This window comes from Balaenoptera physalus (assembly GCF_965194825.1).
Source record: "Balaenoptera physalus genome assembly, chromosome: 6".
In the NCBI taxonomy this organism is placed as follows: Eukaryota; Metazoa; Chordata; class Mammalia; order Artiodactyla; family Balaenopteridae; genus Balaenoptera; species Balaenoptera physalus.
In genome coordinates, this window is record NC_138885.1 from 13,406,183 (window position 1) to 13,428,669 (window position 22,487).

General features: G+C 41.4%; 1 protein-coding gene across 5 annotated transcripts in view; it reads left to right on the top strand.

The window, feature by feature from the left end:
• Positions 1–22,487, top strand: part of LOC309662757 (UPF0538 protein C2orf76 homolog) — a gene marked incomplete at its 5' end in the record, with an annotated part of 83,778 nt that overhangs the window by 10,968 nt on the left and 50,323 nt on the right. For 4 of the 5 annotated variants that reach the window (XR_014264928.1, XR_014264929.1, XM_082465946.1 and 1 more), the window contains one exon: positions 17,101–17,169. Coding sequence is in view for 3 of the 5 variants with exons in the window: in XM_082465946.1 (XP_082322072.1) it covers positions 17,101–17,169 (69 nt within the window). Of the gene's footprint in view, positions 1–17,100; positions 17,170–19,997; positions 20,143–22,487 lie in introns of all 5 variants that reach the window. The other variant, XM_082465948.1, reaches the window with a different exon arrangement.

Below are 22,487 nucleotides of genomic sequence, written 5' to 3' on the forward strand. Positions count from 1 at the left end.
TTGACTAAGTCACTGGCCAATGGTGATTGACTCAACTTCCAGCAGGGGGAGGGACTGAAAGTTGGTTCTCCTGACAACTAGCCCCCACCTTTGGGTGGGATCCCGAAAGTCACCTTCCCTAAAGTGTTTTCAGGAACTGAGGACAAGAGACCAAATATCATCCCATTGTTCAGGAAATTCCAGGGGTTTTGGGAGCTGTGAGCCAGGAACTGTGGATGAAGACCACATATATATTTTTCCTACAAATCACAATAATGCAGTGGTAGTGAGGCTTCACTGTAACTCTAGTTCATGTTTTAATTAGGTTACTTTTGAAAATGAAAGTTTTAGTTTAAGCGAACATAATGTTAAAACAGTCACTTATGCCCCTTTATCCACCACCTTCCTCTGTAAGAACACCTTTCCCTTCTATATATGTCTTTGCAATTTGGCATTTGTATTAGTCTCTTGGGGTTGCTATAACAAAGTATCACAAATAGGGTGGCTTAAGACAACAGATATTTTTTGTCCCACAGTTCTGGAGGCTAGAAGTCCAAAATCAATGAGCAGGGTTGGTTCCTCCTGAGGGCTGTGAGGGTGAATCTGTTCCATGCCTCTCTCTTAGCTTCCCGTAGCCCCAGGCATTCCTTGGCTTGTAGATGCATCACTTCAGTCCACCATCTTCGCATGGTGTTCTCCTGTGTGTCTGTCTTCACAAGGCCCTCTTCTTTCATAAGGACACTGGTCATATTGGATATGAGGCCCAGCCTACTCCGGTATGACCTCACCTTAACGAGTTACGTCTTCAACAACTGTATTTACAAATAAGGTCACATTCTGAGGTCCTGGGTGGGAGTTAGAACTTCAACATGTTTTTTTAGGGGGGACACAGTACAACCCACAACAGCATTCATCTAAAAATCAGAAATAAGCGAGTTGGTACTAAAAACACAGCCCTTTTCCTCATGCATTATTGTCTCACAGTGGGGGGAAAATGGAGAGCAAAGGAGGAATAAGTGGGGCTGAGCCCGTCAGGAAAGGTCCTTCTGATGAGGTGACGTTTACTTTGGGAACAGAGGGCTAGGGAGGACCCAGGAAAGCACGAATGTTTCAGGCTAGGGAGCGACCTGTGCAAAGACCAGAGATAGCGCGGTGTATTGGGAGAAATGAGAGAGGGGCCGGCGTCACTGTTGTGTGGTGGCCCAGGGGGAGACGGGGTCTGGGGCCAAGTCATGCAGGGGCTTGCTGGCCACGACGATGAGTTCGCGTCTTTCCTTTAGGGGTTCTGGGGAGCCTTTGAAGAATTTTAAGCAGGGGAGACATACTCAGATTTACATATTTAGAAGATCACTCCCGCTGCTATATGCCACACGGATTGAGGGGACCACGCTGGTGGTGGGAAGGCCAATTGGGAAACTTTTCTATTTTTCCAATAGAGACAAAGACAGTGGAGGCTTGGACTAGCGTAGCAGTAAGGGAGATGGAGAGAAATGGGGAAATTCAAGGTACGTTTTGGGGAAAGAGCTGCGAAGATTTGCTGATGGGTTAGCTAGAGAGTAGGGAAAGGAGGAATCCTTTGCTGATGGCTTGAGTAACTCAGCGGATGATTGTATAATCGACTGAGATGGGGAAATCAGGGTTGGGGGTAGGTGTCAGATTTAAACTGCCAAGTTCAGTTTGGGGTATGTGAAATGTTAAATGCCTGGTGATATCTAAGTAGAGAAGTTAAAGTAGCCAACCCAGTTTCGACCTCAGGGCTGGAAATGTGTTTGAGAGAGTTGTCAGAGGAGCACTAACGTTTCAAGTTCTTAAAGAGGAGAGGAGCCTGGAAGCGATCTAGGAAGGGAGCAGTGCAGGAAGAGACAGCTGGAGAAAGCGGTGTCGCAGAGGCAGAGAAGGGTGAGCAAGTTCTTCAGCCGTGCTGAGCGCTTCTCAGAAGTTGAGTGTGATCTTCCTTCACTGACATCAGAGTGCTACGAAGATAAGGACAGAGACGTGTTCAGTGGATCTGACCTCGTGCTGTTTTAGCTGAGGGGTGAGTGCAAAGTCTCGTTTAGAATGGATTGAAGGGAGAATGGGAGAGGTGGGCAATTGGATCAGGCATGTGTAGGCAACTCTGTTATTCTGGAGAGCAAACACACTGGCCCTGTGCTGGGGGCAGACACTGTCCTCCAGGGCTGTAGGCTATACAGACATCCTGGGAAAAGATAGCCCAGAACAAAGGCCACTAGTGCCTCTGCTTACAAGATACGCAGAAACTCAGAGACTCCTGGAAAATTGTCTTCCACTAAGAGCCACTCCTCATTTCTACACCATATTCTGCTGAATTTTCCTATGGGTGTGCCACTTTCTCAGCCACTCTGGTTAATCTGACTGACGGGCTGGGACTAAGTCAATTCCATTCGTCTCAGACAGCATTTAATTAGGGCTACTCTCAGTGAGACTCCAAGCAGCAGGACTAGACCAACCTGCGGAATTGACCTTAGCCATGCCCCCAGGGTCCTGAACAAATCTCAGAAACCACCCATGGGCCTTAGAAAACGAGGGACCTTTCTCTAACTTTCTATATTGACCTTCCCACTTGGTCTGAGGCATCAATCCAGGTGCAGCAGCTTGTGCTAGCCTTGGCACAGACCACCCTGGGCAAAAGGCAGAAGTTTAGAGTCTGCCATCCATAATGACACTGGCAGTGAGGGCGAGGTGGTGTTACTTATCACTTTAGCTAAAGCTGGGGACAGATTTCATACCACCTTTTCTAATTGGATGACTCATTGTGGGGAAAACTGCCCGTAGGGTGCACTTAACCCTCCCGGAAGCTTTCCTGAGTAACCAAGGGCTGTTTTGGAGAGATTGCCACCATTGATCTAGTCGTTGGTCATGTGAGACCTTACTCATGGTGTTTTCTGAAACACCTGCAGGTCTAAGATGCAAATAACAGTATTGTGGGGAGAGAGGCAAGTTAATACTGGAGCCCCCCCTCGCCACACACACACATGCACAGACACAAAATCACAGGCCTGGAGGTGCTGGTGTGACCCTGGAAAGAAATTTCTTTACAATTTACAGTTGGGACCCACATGGTTCAGAGCACACAGGTTGTCAGGGCCTCCAGTGTGACCTTTAGCCTGATAGAAGGCATTGGGGTTTTCACTTGGGTTCACATTATTGCATTTAAACCTTGCTTTTGGGGGGACTGCCTGAGGGCAGGCAGGCAGTCTGTCTTGTTTGACTAGGCTGCCAGCTGAGTGTCATTTGTCTGTAACATGGCATGCTGAGCAGTGGCTGTGGGAATGGGGTGGAGAAGACATCTGGAAGTGTTGATAGGTGTTTTGTATGAGAGGTACAGGAGCTGGGACAGATGTTCTGATACACTTGTTGGTGATGGTTATCATTGTGGTCAGAGCCATCTGTCAGGGGTGGCAAATTCAGGAGTCAGTTAAATTTAAGGTGCTTATACCAGTTTGGGGGAACCTTGTCAGGGTGTTCTGCTTCATGAGAACTGCTCCGGGGCAATTCTGAAAGATAAAAGATAGTTAACGAATGATCCTTCCCACCCCTATCTCCTGGGGCACAAGTTGTTCTCTCCCTAGGTGGTGAGGTTATTTCCCTCCCTCCACCTCCACAGAAATGTGTGTGTCCCATTCCAGAAGCTATAACTTCACCTTTTTTCTAATCAACTCCTATTCCCTGAAGGGAGCTTTTATAAAACTTACGGAGACCCATTAGGTCCCCCACTCTGGCCTGAAGTGTACTCCGCCGATGTGATCTAGATCATTGTCAGTCCAACAAGAGAATCCAGGAAGCTGAACCAGAGTTATGTTCAAATCCCCTAAGCCCCCTTTTGGCCACCTTGCCACATGGAAGATGCACCAGTCAGGCTGGCTGGGGTACCTGAAGGGGAAAGAAAGAAGCATTATGCACAGGAACGGTCTGGGTGGAATCCCAGGATTTCACACTGGTCTCTATAGCTGCCCCTGCCCCCTCTTCCGCTTTGTCCTGATCATCTCCCAGGAAACAGCAGAGGATGATCCCTTTCTGGGGGTAGCTGTGTTCAGTGAACAAGCTGCCATTCTAAGGTGTGTGTTCCAGGAGGAGATGAGGGAGGTAGAGGGAGAATTCTTTTTTAGTTGATTTTTTAGGCGGCAGTGTCAGTGCTTAACGGTACCAAGTAGCTGTGGATGTTAGGGAGGTTTGGGAGGTCTGCTGTGTTGGGAAGAAAGAAATTTTCCTCTACTCTTCTGAGGATTGTTTCCACGATTCACAGCCCTTAAGAGAAGTGTCTTTAATCTGCCACTCTGTGGTTTTCTAAGAGGTAGATCAAATAGCTGGGCCTTTGGCAACAGCTCAAGAGTAAGTAAAACATAAGATTCATCTATGGGAATATTAGCCAGAGCTATGGGAACAGCCTTCAGTTCTGCCACTGAGCAGAGTGAACATGTCTGGTTTTGGTTTTTCACAGCTGGAGCTCGGCTGAACAGTCACAGTAGGCCAATGGACACTGCTGGGTTTCAGCTTAGCCAAACCATCTGTGAACTAGGCCCAGGCATTTAGGGGAACCTTGCTGTGAACAGAGGGTCCTGTTGAGTCAGTAACTTTGCTTCAGGTGGTAGAGTAAAGAAGAAAGTTTTCCCCAAAGGGAAAGCTGCCACTTTTTCAAATCAAACTGATATGCACACAGGGCTCAACTTGCTAAGTTGTTAAACATATCATTTCCATTTGATAAGGGAACCTGTGTGGTTCTTCCCATCTTATTAGTCATTGAGCTGGAGTTGACTCACTCCCGAATGGGAATGTTAGGCTGAAGAATCGCAAGCTGTGTCAGGGAGGTGAGGAGCCCAAGACCAAAAGGGGCCTCTGGGTGGAGGCTGACTTCCCTTTGCTAGAGGCTCCAGCTTGCAAAATCATCAGCCACAGTGACTGGTACCTCAAAGGGGTCGTCGGGTTGTAGGGCCCACAGGTAGAGATGTACCGCAGCTTGCTAGACCACTTTCAATGCAGCTGATTGGTTTGGGCGCCACTCAGGATGCTGCCTTGTAGGTTAAAAGACCAAGTAGAGTGTCCAAGTGAAGACTTCATCAATCAGGGTTCAACTGGAGAAGCAGCAGAACCAGTAGAAGACAAAATACAGAACACACACATACATACCATACACATATCACACGAGGAACTGGCTTACTCCATGCTGGGGACTGGCTAAGTAGGTTAGACATGCAGAGGCCGGTAGTCAGGAAGGGCCCATGAGGAGCAGATACCAGCTGAGGCTCATGGTGTCAAGCAGCGCTCAGGAGGGAGGACCCAGGGGAAGGGAGAGCAAGTGCAGACCCGCTGTGATTTGGAGTCTCTGAGCTCAGGGACGCCTAAGTCCTCCTAAAGGGCTTCTAACAGATTAAGTCAGGCCCGCCCAGGAGGATCTCCCTTTTGATTAATTTAAGGTCAGCTGATTATGGACTTTAATTACATCTACAAAATGTGTATGCTACAAAGTACATACAAAATATGCTTCTTCCTCTGACATTCAGGAGAAAATATCCCTTGTGGCTCAGAGTAACCAGAAGCATGCCAGAAAGGGCATTCTGGGCACTCTAGCTCAGCCTGGCCACACTGACACGTCACAGAGCCGTCCCAGGCACACACCGTCTCCAGTCCCCAAAGAGACCAGCAAGGTGCTGGCGTTCTTTTTTGGTGGTAGGAGGCTGAGGAGACAGCTGTTGTTCCTTGACGGCCAAAGGGATTGGGCATTATGAATCCACTCACATAATCCCAAGAAACTTTACTTGTTGAGTAGAGCGCTGGATTTAGCTGGTGGAGGTGTGATAACAACGCAGGACCATTGAGACTGAGGTTTCTGACTTGCCAACCAACAGGACATTTTTTATATGTTGAAAACTTTGAACATCAGTGGGTAGGGCAATTGTGTGACATCCCAACCCACCCACTGATGACAAACAGCAGGGGAGCTCCTCCCACTAGCATTTCTCTACCTATAGCTCTTCCTGATGGGGGAGAATCTGCTTTGGCACTGTAGACAGGGAAGTATAAGGATATATATGCATCATTTGTACAGTCAGATGTAGAAACAACAACAGTACTTTGAATTGGCCTGAAGCATCCCATCTACTTCCTCATGTTAGTTTCCTTTCCCCGCTGTGAATCCTGTCCAGATCCCACTAGCTGAATCTGACTGAGTACCTCCTCCTGCACAGGGCCAGGTAGGACAGACGTGGGTGCCTGTATGCACAGAGCCATAAACATTTGAGTCCCTCCTTTCCCTGATGTTCCTCAGTATGCTTGGGTGCATAAGGCCTTCAGTCTCTCTTGGGGACAGAGAGACCTCAGGCCACCCCTAATGCTCCTCCTTAAAGCAGGTGTCAGGGTAGGGGGCAAGGGGAGGGATCAGGGTTACAGAGGGTTACTGGAGCTCTGTGCCAGTTAGCAGGGCACACATATGTTTAGTTTCATATGACCCGGTGGCTATTCATGGCTCAACTTAATGAATTTTTCAGTTACCCAAAAGCTCTAGATCCCCATTGATGACATAATTTGTTTCAGCTCTGGGGACTGTACTTAACAGCTGCAGCCTCATTGCCTCTCATCTGGGGCCGCAGGGCTTGCGCCTCATTGCCGTGGTTGCACCCCTTCCCCTCCCACCCCGAGGAGAGTGATCAGCGACCAAAGGACCGTTGGGCAGTTTGTTTCAATCCTACCTTTTGCTGCTCATCCTCTAAAGGTTAATTAACCCTTACAACCCCACACCCACCACTTGGACAAGAGCATTTGCTTCTGGATCCCAGGGAATCTTCTTATATGCCCTAAACCCATGGGACCTTTGTCTTTTCTGTTCCAGAAAGCCATGTTTCTGCCAGCATCGCATCCTTGTCACACACTGTCAAGAACTGTGAAGAGTCTTGAGATTTTATCCTACTCGGAAGCTGACAAATCAGCCTGTCACAGTTTACTGGTCGCTGGCAGAACACATGGAACTCCTGGGTCTGAGACAAAGGACTGTATTACAGCACAGCCAATAGCATGAGCTCCCTGTTTGTGTCATTTCCTCTTGCCCCGTGAATCCACAGCTGTAGAACCCTGAGTTTAGCGAATCCAAATATTTTATAAAGAACTGCAAGCAGAGACTCCCCTGGTGGCCCAGTGGTTAAGACTCCACGCTTGCATTGCAGGGGGCACGGGTTCGATCCCTGCTCGGGGAACTAAGATCCCGCATGCCACATGGTGCAGTCAGTAAATAAATAAATAAATGTACTATTGAAAAGATAACGTAGCAACACTTTAAAAAAAAAACAAAACTGCAAGCGAACCTGCCCAAACTTAGCCCAGAGAGAGACGTTATTTTTATTACAGTAGACAACAAACCAACCTGCCCTCTATTCTGGAGGGAGAGAATATCTCTGTCTTCCTGGGTTGTTCGCTATACACACATCCTTGAAAAGATATCTGAGAGCTAGAGCAGCCAGCGCCTCTGCTCGCAAGACGTGCAGAAGCATGAGCGCGCCGTGGAGAATCGTCTCCCACACACACTGTACAAGGATTAACATTCTCACTGATGATTGCGTATCAAGAAAAATCGGATTTACATTCAGTGTACCTTGTTTAAAACAAGAAGGAAAGTGCGTGAAATATTCTTTCCAAATGGTTAAGTCTCAAACCCTTTGGAAAACTCAACTGCCCAGAATAGTTAGTTCTCTGAGAGTCTTACCTGCCTTGAGCAGAGAAAACAGATTATGATTTTGTGTATTTGCCCCAAATTGAAGGTCACAAAGGCAGGTCTGTGGAATTGTAGGTGTTGATTTGTCAGTGGGTGGTGTACTCAGGGTGAACAGCAAGGGTTTATTCACTAGAATTGATTGACTGACTCTTCTTCAGGAAAGGCCAGCTGCTAATGTCATCTTGCAGTAAAGCAGTTCTAGCATGGAGAAGTATTTGTGTGGTTGTCTGATTTAACTAATATTTGTTTTGCACCTCCTATGTTATCTTAAGCACCTAAGGTGTGAGACTTTATTTTTTCAACCTATCTTAAAAATGGCTGAGGTCAAAGACTTTAAAATCTTTCATAAGTTAATACATTGAAAATCTCTTTCTTAAAAGTTTCACGTCAGTGAAAGATGAATAAACTGATTTTTCTAATATAATAGGGTTTTTTAATAATTTAAAAAATTTTATTTATTTATTTGGCTGCGTTGGGTCTTCGTTGCTGCACGTAGGCTTTCTCTAGTTGCGGCGAGCAGGGGCTACTCTTCGTTGCGGTGCCCGGGCTTCTCACTGCGGTGGCTTCTTTCGTTGCAGAGCATGGGCTCTAGGCACGCGGGCTTCTGTAGTTGTGGTGTGTGGGCTCAGTAGTTGTGGCTCGCGGGCTCTAGAGCGCAGGCTCTGTAGTTGTGGTGCACAGGCTTTGTTGCTCCGCGGCATGTGGGATCCTCCTGGACGGGGGCTCGAACCCGTGTCCCCTGCATTGGCAGTCAGATTCTTAACCACTGCACCATGAGGGAAGTCCCTATAGTAGGGTTTTGATTTGAATTATACAAACATTTGGAAGAAAAAGACCAAGAGGTTTTCAAATATTTATTTGATTCTCACGTGGTCCTACTCTATAAATGTATAGTTTCATTTCTTAAAAATTATGCTTTTGAAAATTTTTATAGCAAATTTCTGTTAACTTTTTTCTTTTTATTATAATGACAAGCTTTTGGTATTTCATTGTTACCAAGATCTATTTTTAGAATAAAATTTTGTTTTCCATTTAAAAGTTTAAAAAAAATTATGCTTTTGAAGTAGGCCAGAATAGATTAAAATGGAATTAACATTTTAGGCATAGTCTTAAATGTGACTTGATTATAATTTGTCATTCTTATGAACTTTAGTTAAATTGGAATTTTATATAAAGTTACTAATTTACCAAGGTTGTATTCTCTTTAAAAGGTGAACATTTCTCATTCACCTACTTAGCAGTGTGCTAGGTGCTCAGTATTTTTAAGAAGAGTAATAAAGAGAATGTAGGTTTTTTCCCTCTCTCTCTCTGGAGGTTTTTTCCCTCTCTCTCTCTGGAGGTTTTTTCCCTCTCCCTTAAACAACTTTTTAAGGGGTAAAATGACATACTTGGATGATATTTAGTAGTACATATGTTTATTTACTCCAAAATCATTGTCAGAATCATTTACATATTGAGTAACGATGAATCTTAGCAGAAGTCTTCTTTTTCCTACTTTTATACCTGATCATCTATGCCAGTTTAGTTTCCTCATGTAAAAGAACAATAAACTGTATTTCTTATCTTCTTTTTATTGATTTGTTTCAAAAGGAAGGCAAATAGACTCTTCGCCCTGTAATATTAGTTCCTAAATCTAGAGGAAAATTAAGCATTTAGTGTGAGTAATATACATATATATTTTTGTATGTGGTTAGAATGTTAGTTCTTTGAAAGTTGTACCCTTTTCATATGGGTAAGACAAGGTTTAAAGCAAACTTCATATATGACAAATTTGATTTTACAATACTTAAATTTAGGGAGTAGATATAACTTTACAAAATATTGTAGTTTTTCAAAATGATTCACCTTAGGAGTCTGTTAATTTTCAAGTCGCATATACCCCTTCTCCTGCCTGTTGTGGAAAGGAAAGTCAGCCAGTGCACTCTTTTGCCTGGTGGTTATAAAATCTTCTCCATGCTAACTGCCCAAGCGCTGAGTGCTTTTTCTACACTTAAAGCTTCTAACTCGTAAGGACATTTTGGATTCTCTTCCATTCTCTTACAAAAAGATCAAGAGCATGCTTTCTTCAAATACTGGAAAGCACTTTTTTTTCTTTTTTCTTTTTGGTAATACAGTCAGTTCTCATTATTCACAGATTGTGTATTTGTGAATTTGCCTACTCACTAAAATTTACTTGTGAGTAAAAGCAATACTCAGGCACTTTCTTGGTCATTCCCGGATGTGCATTCCCCAGTGACACATTTGAATCAACAAAATTCACGTTACCAGCTGAGGTCAAACCAGGCAACTTGCTGCCGTCTTGTTTCAGCTCATACTGTAAACAGTTGTCTGCATTGTGCTTTATTTAATGCCATGCTTTTCACATTTTTATGCTTGTTGTTGGTGGTGTCGCTGTTTAAAATGGTCCCCAAACGTAGTGCCATCTAGTGTTCCTAAGTGCAAGAGGGCTGTGTGTGCCTTACAGAGAAAATCCGTGCATTAGGTAAGCTTTGTTCAGGCATGACTTGTAATACTGTTGGCTGTGAGTTCAGCGTTCATGAATCAACAATATATGTCAAATAAGGTGTCTTTCAACAGAAACGCACATAAAACAAGGTTATGTATTTATTGGCTGATGAAAATGTTGTGGCTAGAGGAACCAGAGGCTCCCCAGAACCTGGCCCTGTATTTCCCTAGGAGCAGTGGTTCGGTATTCACGAATTCAGTGTTCACGACCACTTTACAGACATTATCCACTGCGAGTAACCAGAATTGGCTGTAGTTACTTTTTATCCACTGCGAGTAACCAGAATTGGCTGTAGTTACTTTTTTTTTTTTTTAAGCTGAGAGAGGTCATCAGTCGAGTATTTTATGCATTTGCCTGTTTTGTGCTTATCATAAATGCTGGGCTCTGAGCTTTTTGTTCACCTCAGGAGCCAACCCCCACCAAGCTGGTTTACAGCTCTTTAGCTCAGAACTTTGCCTCGGGGAGAGGAGCCAGCTTCGGAATGAGAGCTGTTAGGCTGTTAGCGAACCTGGCTTGCAGCTTGTTTTGACTTTCCCTGACCATTCCATGCTGAATTTCCACCTTCCCTGTTCAGGCCGCTGGATCCTGGGCCATAAAAAGCAGCTTCAACCTGACCCGTAAGGCTGGTCCAGGAGGGGAGGGTGCTGGGCTACATCCATTCTTGGCTCTGATGATGCAGTGGTTACCTGTCAGGGACATGGGAGCTCCATGTGAGGTCATTCCTGCATGGGTTTTGTGTTTGCTTTGTTTGTTTGTTTTTAAGAGTTTTGCTTTGCTTTGGATATGGGTTTTTTCTTCATTATCCCAAACCAGCTGGGTAAGGTACCAGCGAGAACAGGTTTTTTTAGGCAGGGAAGTTTAAAGACCTTCCTAAGCCCTAGGCACTGTTACTTTTCAGATCCCCACCCTACATTGTAAAAAATGGACCTATATCCTGTATTAAATCAAACATATATAAGTCGAGTTGAGTTGCTGTTGAAATGTTACGTGTTGTAGGTAGTTACTTAAATGTTAATTTTGATTTTTAAAGGTTTTCATATTCTGGAGCAATGAGGTTTTTCTTCAGGTCTCAAACATTTTCATGGCCCTGGAAGAGCTCATAGACCCTGGGTACTATGTCTGTAGTGCAGGACTGGTGTGTCAGGAGGAATTCCGGCGTTCCTCAGCCCTGCAGTTATCCAGACATCGATGGGGGCTCTGCTGTGCCTCACGACGCACACGTTGCTGGGTTTACAAAAATAAACCATGAACAGATGACTGCAGTATGACACGGTCAGGCGCTGTGGGAGGACAGAGGGGTCTTTCGCTGAGCTGGGGCAGAGGAGGAGCTGACTGATGCTGTCCTGGGGCAGGTGGTCCCGGGCCGGTTTCGGGGGCTGCCTACCTGTGTGGTGAGGTGAAGAGGCGAGGGGCACAGGGAGCCTGGGGAGAAGCTGGGGGTGGAGAGGTGCGGAGGAGGCTTGGAACAGCCTGCTACGTGTGGAAATCATGGGCAGTTGTTGCTGCTGGCGTGACATGTGCAAAGTGAGCTGTGGTGGGGACGAATACCATCCGAGGGGTAGGGAGGGGCTGAGTATGGAAGGCCTTTCGTGCACCTCGGACAGGTGTAGACTTATCCTGGGCATGTGACCTGCTCCTAGTGCCCCTCACTGCTCAATACTTTCCGGATTTAGTTGGCGTCCCTCAATACGTGTCAGTAGTATAACTAAGGTTCCGACCCTCTCTGTTCTGTACAGTGGTTGATAAGTTCTGTTTTGTTTGCTTTGTTCAGTTAGCTCTTTTTTTCTTAAAGGAAGTAGAAATAATTTAGCTTTAAAAATAACTTTTTGTTGCTGTATACCACATACATCAGAAAAGTGCAAATGTAAGTATACAGGGAAATTAGCCTAATTCCAAAACACATAATCATTATTAAAACATCAAGCAATATTAAAGATATATAAACCAAGTAACAGGCAAGAGCTAATATTCACTAATATGTCATAGCCATCTTTTAAAGTTAATATCCCTGGATCCATTTCACCCTTTAATGTCTGCAGGGGATTTTATTTTATAGCGTGACATATTTACTTAACTAGGTCTTCATTGATGAACATTTAGATGGATTCTAATTTTTATAAACTATTAGAAACACATCAATGAAAAAATCTTCCTTGAATGTACATCTTTGTGCACTTCTCTTAAAATGATTTTACTATGAAAAATTTTAAGCATATAAAAAAAAATTGAAAAAAAATATTGAGTAGTATGATAAGGTCCCACATACACCCAGCTTCAGCAGTTACCAATGTTCTACAATTTTTTAAATAATCTACACATCCATAATTGTTTTCCCTCTGTCAGAGTATTTGAAAGCAAGTACCAGTCATAATACCGTTTCACCTATATACCTCAGTCTTTTAAGTTAAAGACTCAGAAGCATAATAATATTAAATAAACAGAGTTGATATTAATTCCTAATATCATCTAATATTATGCAAATAAGGATCCGTACAAGGTCTAAACATTGGTTGATATATCTCTTTTAAGTCTCTTGGTTTATAACCTTCCTCTCCTTCTATATATCTCATGCTAATTATTTGTTGAAGAAAACAAGTCATTTATTCAGTAGAATTTTCCACAGTCTGAACTTGGCTCATGGTCTCCTTATGGTGTCATTTAACTTGTTCTTCCAGACATCATCATAGCCCATAAACCAGGAGTTAGATCCGGAGGCTTGATTCATTTGTTAAGTTTGATTACTAAGTTCAAGTGTTGTCAGCCCCTGCAGTATTCATTCTAAAGTTTCCCATCAGTCTTTTACCTAATGGTTTTGACACCCCTTTATGATCATTGCCTACATTCATTATTTCATTAGGGTTTTCAAAATGATGGCTTTTAGCAACTTTTGAGATAATTGTAGATTCACATGCAGTTGTAAGAAAGAATACAGAGTGATCCTGTATGCCCGTCATCCAGTTTTCCCCAAGGGTAACGTCCTGCTTCAGTGTAGTCTAGTATCACATCCAGGGAATTGATGTTGATACAATCCATGGACCATATTTAGATTTCATTGGTTTTACATTTTCTTATGTATGCATGTATGCACGTGCATGTGCATTTAGTTTTATGCAGTTTTATCACATGTGTAGATAAATGTGGATAACACCATGGTCAGGAATCCGTTCCATCACAATGATCTCTCATGCTACCCATTTATAGCCACAGCCACCTCCTTCCCTCCCTGCTGACCTCCAGAACACTGTTCTCCGTTTCTATAATTTTGTCATTACAAGAATGACATACAAATGGGACTACGCAGTATGTAATGTTCTGAGGTTGGTTTTTTTTTTTTTTTCAGTTTAAATTCCCTTAAGATCCATCAAAATTGTTACGTGTATCAACAGTTTATTCCATTACTCAGTGTTTCATGATATGAGTATACCACAGTTGGTTTAACCATTCACATGTTGAAGGACATTTGGGTTTCCAGTTTTGGGGTATTACACGTGAATATGCTATGAGCATTCATGTATAGGTTTTTGTGTGAACATAAGTTTTCATTTCTCTGGCATAAATACTCAAGAGTGTATTTGCTAGGTCTGTGGTAAGCACATGTTTAGTTGTGTAAGAAACTGCCATTCTTTTCCAGAGTGGCTATACGGTTTTGCATTCCCATCAGCAATGAATGAAAGATCTAGTTTCTCTGCACCCTCACCAACATTTGATGTTATCACTGTTTTGTTTTAGCCATTTTGATAAATCTGTAAATCATGATTTTTAAATTCTATCGTTCCTTTAGTGCTTTTTAGCTGTAATTCTTCTATAAAGAAGAACTTTTTCATTAGCCATTTGGTAACCTTGAAATACAGTCTGTATAAGAATTTGATTATTTTTCTTATTTTCAATGCCCACCTCCCCACCTTGGTAAGCCAGTTTTCAGAAAAACAAATAAGTGCCCTTTTAGCTCCAGAGTGACTAATTGGCTTTTTAAACCGTATCGTTATAAACACATGGATTTTTAAAATATTTGATGTGATTATCTTCCAGGTAAATTAGTAGAAGAGAAATTGCCATGTCAAAGGGTAGGCAAATTTAAAATTTTGATATATATTACCCCACTCCTCTCCAGAAAGGCTGTATCATTTTATGTTCTTAGCAAGAGTATATAAAATATTTATTTTTCTATACCCTTGCCAACACCGGTGTGGCCAGTTTTTAATTTAAAAATATTTTACCAATCTGATGGCAACTTGATATCTTACTATTTCTATTTTCAGTTCTTTAGTTACTAGTAAAGTTGATCATCTTTTCATGTTATTGACTTCTTAACAATTTAGCCAATTGCCTCTCTGTCCCTTCATTTGAGGAATGCCTTTTAAACTTGATCAGATTCATTTTTTTAAAGTAGGTCAAGCCTTCTGGGAAAATGTCACATTTATAATTTGTAATACTGACTTTCCAAGCTGTCTCTACAGTATGTCTGGCTCTCTAAACTAACAAGCTGTATTTCCAACAGTCCTTGAGGCAAATTAAATAATGGCTTCATTCTGATAGTAGCTAATATGGTTTAGTTACTGAGTATAAATTACAGCAAATTTCTGATGAAGATGACCATATGTTGTTGACCAAAATTAGATATTAATGCAAATTTGGAGTTTTAAATTGAAAACTTCAACTATTTAAGTACAATATATGGGCAGCTTTTTATTAAGTGGAAAAAACAAACCTACAATTAGAAAAGTTTCATAAGGCATGCATATGCTAGCTTGCCCAGCCTCCTTGGTTAGACCATTTATATCATTTATTTCATTGTACCTGGGAATCTCTATCTTTATCTGCTGCCTACATGAGCTGTCTTTATGCCCAAACCTATTTAATCCTAAGTAGACTGTTGATAAAAGCAGCTACTATTTATTGAGGTCCAGCTGTGTGAGATCCAACTATGTGTTGGGACTAAGAGGTAGAGTCAATAATTAAGTTAGATCTGTCCAGCTCTAAACTCTTTGGGAACTTGGACTGCATTACAGGGCTTCGCAGCATGTTTGGATGTATGTGTGTGGTGTGCTTTGGAGGGCTTCTTTGTTGTTTTGGGGGCTTGGTGAGAGGAGGAAGAAGTTGGTCATAATTTTCACAAATCTGTTAACACTGCTTCTAAAATACGGAATCTTTTATAATATCCCTTTCTTGAGAGAGATTCTTTATTAAGTACCTCAGTATATTTTAAATTGTAAATGTCTTGCTGAACTGCCATTATTTGGTAGATTCTAGGGTCAGAATTTTTGGGAAGCACTGTAAAACCAGATTTAATAATAAATAGTGTATTTTTTTGGAAATTTTTATGTTCATATTCTTTGTCCACTTTTCTGATATGTTTTACATTTTCATTGTTGGTTTGTAAGGGTTTTTTGGTTTGTTTGTTTTGTTTTTTTTTGGTCATGTTTAACCACACTAAAGAATGCAAATAAATAAAAAGATATTATTTTACCTATTGATTTGGATAAAAGTAATAATAATTTTTCTATTATAATACCTAGTGTTTGCAAGGAATACACTGTTCATGGGAAAACTGATGTACACCTCTGCAGAGCAATTTGGCAGTATCAAAAAATGTAACAAATATGCTTATTCATCTTGAGCCCAGGTTTTCTACTTCTCATGAGTCATTTCTCATGTATGTATATCAGAGCCTTTCTCATGGGTGATATATTTGAAAATAAGCTAAATGTCCAATAGTAAGATGTTGGCGGTAAGGAGTATGGAATGTTGTACAGACCTTAAAATCATTGAAGAAAAATATTTAATACATGGGAAAATGTGCATAAGAAGTTAATTTAAAAGGCAGATTATAAAGAGCTTGCACTGTATTTTCCTAATTTAAAAACTTTTGTATATATAAGTCAAAGTATGTAGACTTTGGATTCTAAATCAAACAAGCTAACTGTAAAAAAGACATTTTGGAGACAGAAAATCAAACATGGACTAAGTATTAGATGAAATTGAGTATTTGCTATTAGTGTTGTTAGGTATGATAATGACATTTTAGTTTTTTTTTTAAGTGTTCAGTGTTAGAGACACATACTGAAGTGTTATAGGGTGAAATTATATGAAATCTGGAATTTGCTGCACAATACTCAAAAATAAAGGAATTAGATAACAACAACAAAAAATAACAAATAGTATAGTAGCTAATAATGGAATTATCAAAAGATTTAATTTAATAATGGAATTATCAAAAGATTTAATTTAGAGGGAAAATATTATTTTTAGTTCCTTAAAAACCACTTGTTTAATTATAAACAGTATACTAATTATAACTGCAAATTATTTTATGCATTAAAACAGCTGAACCTTTGCTTTTCATGCAAAACATGCTGTATATTCTCTCAAACTTCGTAAAATATTTGTGTAAGCATTCTATGATTCAGAGAGACTTTCTAGGCCAAATTAGTGTGGCTTATTTGTGTATATTATGAAGTATTCCAGACACACTAAAAGGCTTAAAGAATAGTAATTTATACTATTCCTATACCTAACATCCTACTTAAGATATAAAATGCAACCAGTATAATTGAAACGACGGTTTTACTTCTCCCTAATTGCATAATCCTTTCTTTGCCTCAGAAAGAACAATTAATCATCTCCTTTTAAACATAATAAAAGCTACGCTTTTGAACTTTATGTAAATGGTAGTGTAGTCTGATGCTTTTGCGGCTTGATTTTTTTCCATTCACCTTACTGTTTCTGAGATTTCATCTGTGTTGATGTGCATAGTTCAGGTTCATTCATTTTCGCTGCTTGAACTAATTTCACTGTATGATAATGTCATAATTATCTATCCTCCTGCTGATGGACATTTAGTCGTTTCCAGTTTTTGCGATTAACAAATGATGTTACTATTAATGTTCTTTTACAGTTCTCCTTGTGCCATGTGTGAGAGAGTCCCCAGGACACCTACCTATGAATGAAATTGCTGGATTGAAAGGTATGTGAATCTTCAGCTTTACTAAATATTGCCAAATTGTCTCCAAAAGTAGAACCTGTTTGGATGCCAGCCTTAACTGATTCTGCACCCTTGTCAACACTAGGTATTGTCAGACTTTTTCGTGTGTCAGTTTGATGAGTAATATATCTCATGGTTATTTTGAATTTCACTGATTACTGGTGATGTTGGACATCTTTTTTTATGTTATTAGTATTACAGGTTTTTTTTCTTCTGGAATTTTATTCTTAATATAGCAGGTTCTTATTAGTTATCTATTTTATACATATTAGTGTATATATGTCAGTCCCAATCTCCCAGTTCATCCCACCACCACCACCCCCCGCCCCGTCCCCTGCTCCCTGCTTTCCCCTCATTACAGGTATTTTTTTAGTACTTGCATATTATGGCTGTAAGTTGTATGCAAAGTTGAAAGCATGAAGTAGTTGCTACTAGTTAGAAATATACCATAATTTTATTTTTAAAACATTGGCAACGGGGCTTCCCTGGTGGTGCAGTGGTTGAGAGTCTGCCTGCCAATGCAGGGGACACGGGTTCGAGCCCTGGTTTGGGAAGATCCCACATGCCGCGGAGCAACTAGGCCCGTGAGCCACAACTACTGAGCCTGCGCGTCTGGAGCCTGTGCTCCGCCACAAGAGAGGCCACGATAGTGAGAGGCCCGCGCACCGCGATGAAGAGTGGCCCCTGCTCGCCGCAGCTAGAGAAAGCCCTCGCACAGAAACGAAGACCCAACACACCCAAAAAAAAAAAAACAAAAAACAAAAACCAAAACAAAACATTGGCAACTTTGCAGAGTTTTTGGAGGAAATAGTTTGGGATGATTTTTCGAACAGTGCATTAGAGAGAGCATTGGATTTGGAATTAAATTGGTGCTTGAATCCTGGCCTCATTTTTTATCAGCTATATGACCTTGGGCAATTAGTGCAATCTCTCTGAGTCTTTCCTCATCCTTACATGAATATAATACCTCCTGGTTTGATGATAGAATTAAATCTGTAACAGTTTTTGCCTGGTCATCAAAGAAACACATGGTCTTGTGTTATCCTGATGGCAGATTATGTGTTTTTCTGTTGACTAATTCTGGATGCTTTTCGTTGAGTACTGCTTTCAGTTGGTCTAATTGGGAGCAGTGCTTGTTGGAATTAAGCGTTTGGTTTTCCAGAAAGAGCTCATACTAGAGGACTCCCTTCCAATCCCACCATATACACAACATCACCTTCTTTGGATGAAGACCGGCCTTTGGTGTGGTCAGTGGTGGTTCATTTTGCCTGCCCCACGATCTCTTCCGTTCCACATTATTGTACAGTATCCATTTTTTCATCACCTGTCACAATTTGTTTTAAAAATGGAACGTTTTCATCATGTTTAAGTAGAGAATCGCATACGGGAATATGGTCAAGAAGGTTTTTTTTACTTATGTGGAACCCAAACATCAAAGCAATGAACATAACCAAGCTGGTGCAAATGATTTTCAAGGCTTGATTTGGATATTTTGAGTACGTTGGCTATCTCCTGCGTGGTATAATGTTGATTATTCTCGATTAATGTCTTGGTTTGATCGCTACCAACTTCAACTGGTCTACCCGACCGTGGAGCATCGTCCAGCGAGAAATCTCCAGCACAAAGCTTTGCAAACCACTCTTGACACGTTCGATCAGTCATAGCACCTTCTCCATACACTGCACAAGTCTTTTTTTGCATTTTGGTTTCGTTTTTACCTTTCCTGAAATAATAAAGCATAATATACCAAAAACGTTGCTTTCTTTTTTCCATCTTCAATATTAAAATGGCTACACAAAAATTCACCAATTTTGATAAGTCTCTTTTTAAATGCACTCTGATATGACAGCTGTCACAATACAGTCTAACATAATTGTTTTGAATGAAGTTAAAGACAACCAAGTGCTACTAAAGCCATCTTACAGAAAAAACCGAAAGAACCTTTTGGCCAACCCAATACATAGCTTTAGGATGAAATAAACACATTCAAATTAAATAATAGTGTGGAAGATGGATGATACCGTGGCACATGATTAAATCCTTCCTGAAATCTGGCAGCATTTGTGAAATTAAAATGCAGCCTGGGGCTTTCCTGGTGGCGCAGTGGTTAAGAATCCGCCTGCCAATGCAGGAGACACGGGTTCGAGCCCCGGTCCGGGAAGATCCCACATGCTGCGGAGGAACTAAGCCCGTGCGCCACAACTACTGAGCCTGCACTCTAGAGCCTGAGAGCCACAACTACTGAAGCCCGTGTGCCTAGAGCCTGTGCTACGCAACAAGAGAAGCCACCGCAGCGAGAAGCCTGCGCACCGCAGCAAAGAGTAGCTCCCGCTCACCACAACTAGAGAAAGCCAGCGCACAGCAACGAAGACCCAACGCAGCCAAAACAAAAAGAACAAAACAAAACAAAATGCAGCCTGATAGTTGACGCTAATATAAGTGTACTTCATCTCAGGGCCAAATGAGGAGATCGCTGGTGTACCAAACCAGAGCGGTCACATGTTTAGTGCAACCCCACTTCTCCCGATACATGCACACCCACACCCTTGAGTCAGTTGTGTTCATCTTCTGTGCCCTGTCAGTTTTCTACCAGTCAGAACATCCGTGACTGTGATAAAGCTGTCCAGGATCGCAGTGGGTAGGTGGGAGTGACCTTGGGACCCTTTGGTTGCCCCGGAATCTGGCCTGGGTGTGGGGGCTGTGTTGTTAACTGTGCAGTGTGGGAGAGATGGGCTGGGTGCCCAAGAGCTGATGGAGGAACTGCAGCCTTGTAGATAATTATGAGTTGACGTTATTGTCCCTTGCCACAGGCATTTCTTCACATGGCTTCCGAAGATGTGACCGTTACGGTTCGCCTCATTCGTTCATTTGAGCATCGCAATTTCAGACCTGTAGTATATCATGGAGTTCAGTTGGACCAAACTGTAAAGGAATTTATAGTCTTTCTAAAGCAAGGTATGAGACATCTCAGCCACTTTGTTTTATTAGTGTTTTGAAAAAAATTGTTGACTATTAGAGTGATAGTAATCTTTAAAAAACACTTGGAAAGATATTAACCTGTGTTCTAAGCCAGGTGTGAGGCTGGCTCCTGCCCTGGGCCTTGGCATCAGCGGCAGTGTTTCCCTGAGGCTTATTTAGCAACATGTTTGCCCTCATCAGAGATTGTCACTATCATGTTTGGCTTCTCCCTTTTTTTTTGTTTTTAATTAAAAAAAAAAAAATTAAGGTCTGTGTTTGCTTGTAACAAATGGGTTTACGTATTTGGAGGCCGATTAGTAAGAGAACGTAGTGTTACCCGGCTGAGCACAAGAGGGCCTTCTGGGGAGTGTGACAGGAAGGTGGCAGGCCTCTGTACAGCCAGGAGGTCACGAGAGCTGCTGGTCATTGTGGGCACAGAAGTGACAGCCAGCCTCACTGGTGCTACTGTATCATTTCAAGCTTAACATGCAGCAGGCATGAATTTAGTCTTCATTTTGATTGGTGGGTTTCTAACCTCTGTTTTTAATTACTGAAGTGTTCCAATCATCAACATTTGATGAAACATCTAGAATAAGCTTTTATTATTATCTTATGGTATAATGTACAGATCTTAGTGTACTGTTCTATGAGTTTCGACAGATGTAGTACTTTATATCCAACTTAATTTTTTTAAACTGACATAATTTCAGACACAGAAAAGTTGCAGAAACTGCTGGATGCTCTTCACAGATTCCCTAAATGTCAACATTTTGTTACATTTGTTTTTCTCTCTCCTCCTCCTCCCCCCTTCCTCTCTTACTCTCCCACTTCATTTTTTTCTCTGAACCTTTTAGAAGTATGTTGCAGACATGATTCCCTTTTACCTCTAAATATTTGTGTGTATTTTCTAAAAACAAGGAATTCACTTAAGTAAACCTAGTACAGTGATGAAAATCAGGAACTTAACGCTGAAACAATGCTATTATCTAATTTACAGACCTTATTGAGATTAATTAATTAATTAATTAATTCCTTTAATCTGAGTTAATTTCTTTATCCTGGAGTCTTTTATTGTATTTCATCACATTGGCAATTTTGAATAGCACAGCCCAGTTATTTTGTAGAATGCCTCCCTCAGGTGGGTTTTTCCAGTGTTTTCTCATTATTAGATTTAGGTTATGCTTTTGGCAGAGAAATCATTGAAACAATGCTGACTTCTCAGTGCATTTACACTAGGACGCACATGCTGTCGACTGCCCACATTACTGGCAATGGTGACTTTAATCAGTTGGTTAAGGTGATATCTGCCAGGTTTCTCCACTGTAAATTTTTATTGTAATTGAAAAGTAACTTGTAGGGGTATATTCTGAGACTATGTGAATGTCCTGTTGCTTCTCAAACTTTCATCCACTAGTTCAGCATCCTTTGATGATTCTTGCCTGAATCAGTTATTATGATGATGATTGGCAAATGGTGATTTTTCTTATTCCATCATTCCTTTTAGATACATTAGTTGTTTTTCTACAGTAAGGAAGAGCTTTTTACCCTACCCCCCCATTCTCACCCCCCGCCCCATTTATTTCATCTTTTGTTTATATCACTGTGGACTCAAGGATTCTTACTTTATTCAAAGGATTATAATTCTTTACTATTATTATTTTATTTTGATGCTCTACTCATCCCCATTTTGGCCGGTGGTAGCCCCTTCAGTCTGGGTCCATGTCTCTTTAACATGTCCCCAATCCTTCTTTGAGCACTTCCTTACTTTTTGGTCTAAGATGTTCCAGACATGTCCTGTTCTTTCTCTGCCCCAGCCCTGGGATCAGCCATTTCTCAGAGGATCTCTGATTTTGTTACTGGAGAATGCTATTGGGAGACCAAGATCTTGGTTTATGTGTGTGCAATGTAAGTATGTATAGCTAACTTTAAAAAATGTAGTTAATTCTTGACATTTTACTTCCTGATTGACTTTGTAAAATTTCTAAACTCTTCTCCCTTACTTTTTTTTTTGGTCAAATTTTGAGTGGTTTCACTGCTCAGTATTACTTGCTTAAGAAGAAAGTGAGATATATAAACCCATAGGGAAAACAGACTAGTCAGTCTACTTGTTACGGAGAGATTGAGAGTTGGTACTGAGATATTGCCAATTAAAGAGGGTCCTGCTTTTGAAAAGATATCGCCAAAAGCATATTCAGGTTTTGAAATAAAAACAAATCCCTACATTTTTTATTTTAAAATCTTTGTGTGTGTTATGGGTTACAGTGTTTCTTACTGTTAATACAGTGAGTGCTATGGTATTCTTGGTACAGTGCAGAATAGGTTCTCTGAAGTCCTTGAGAATA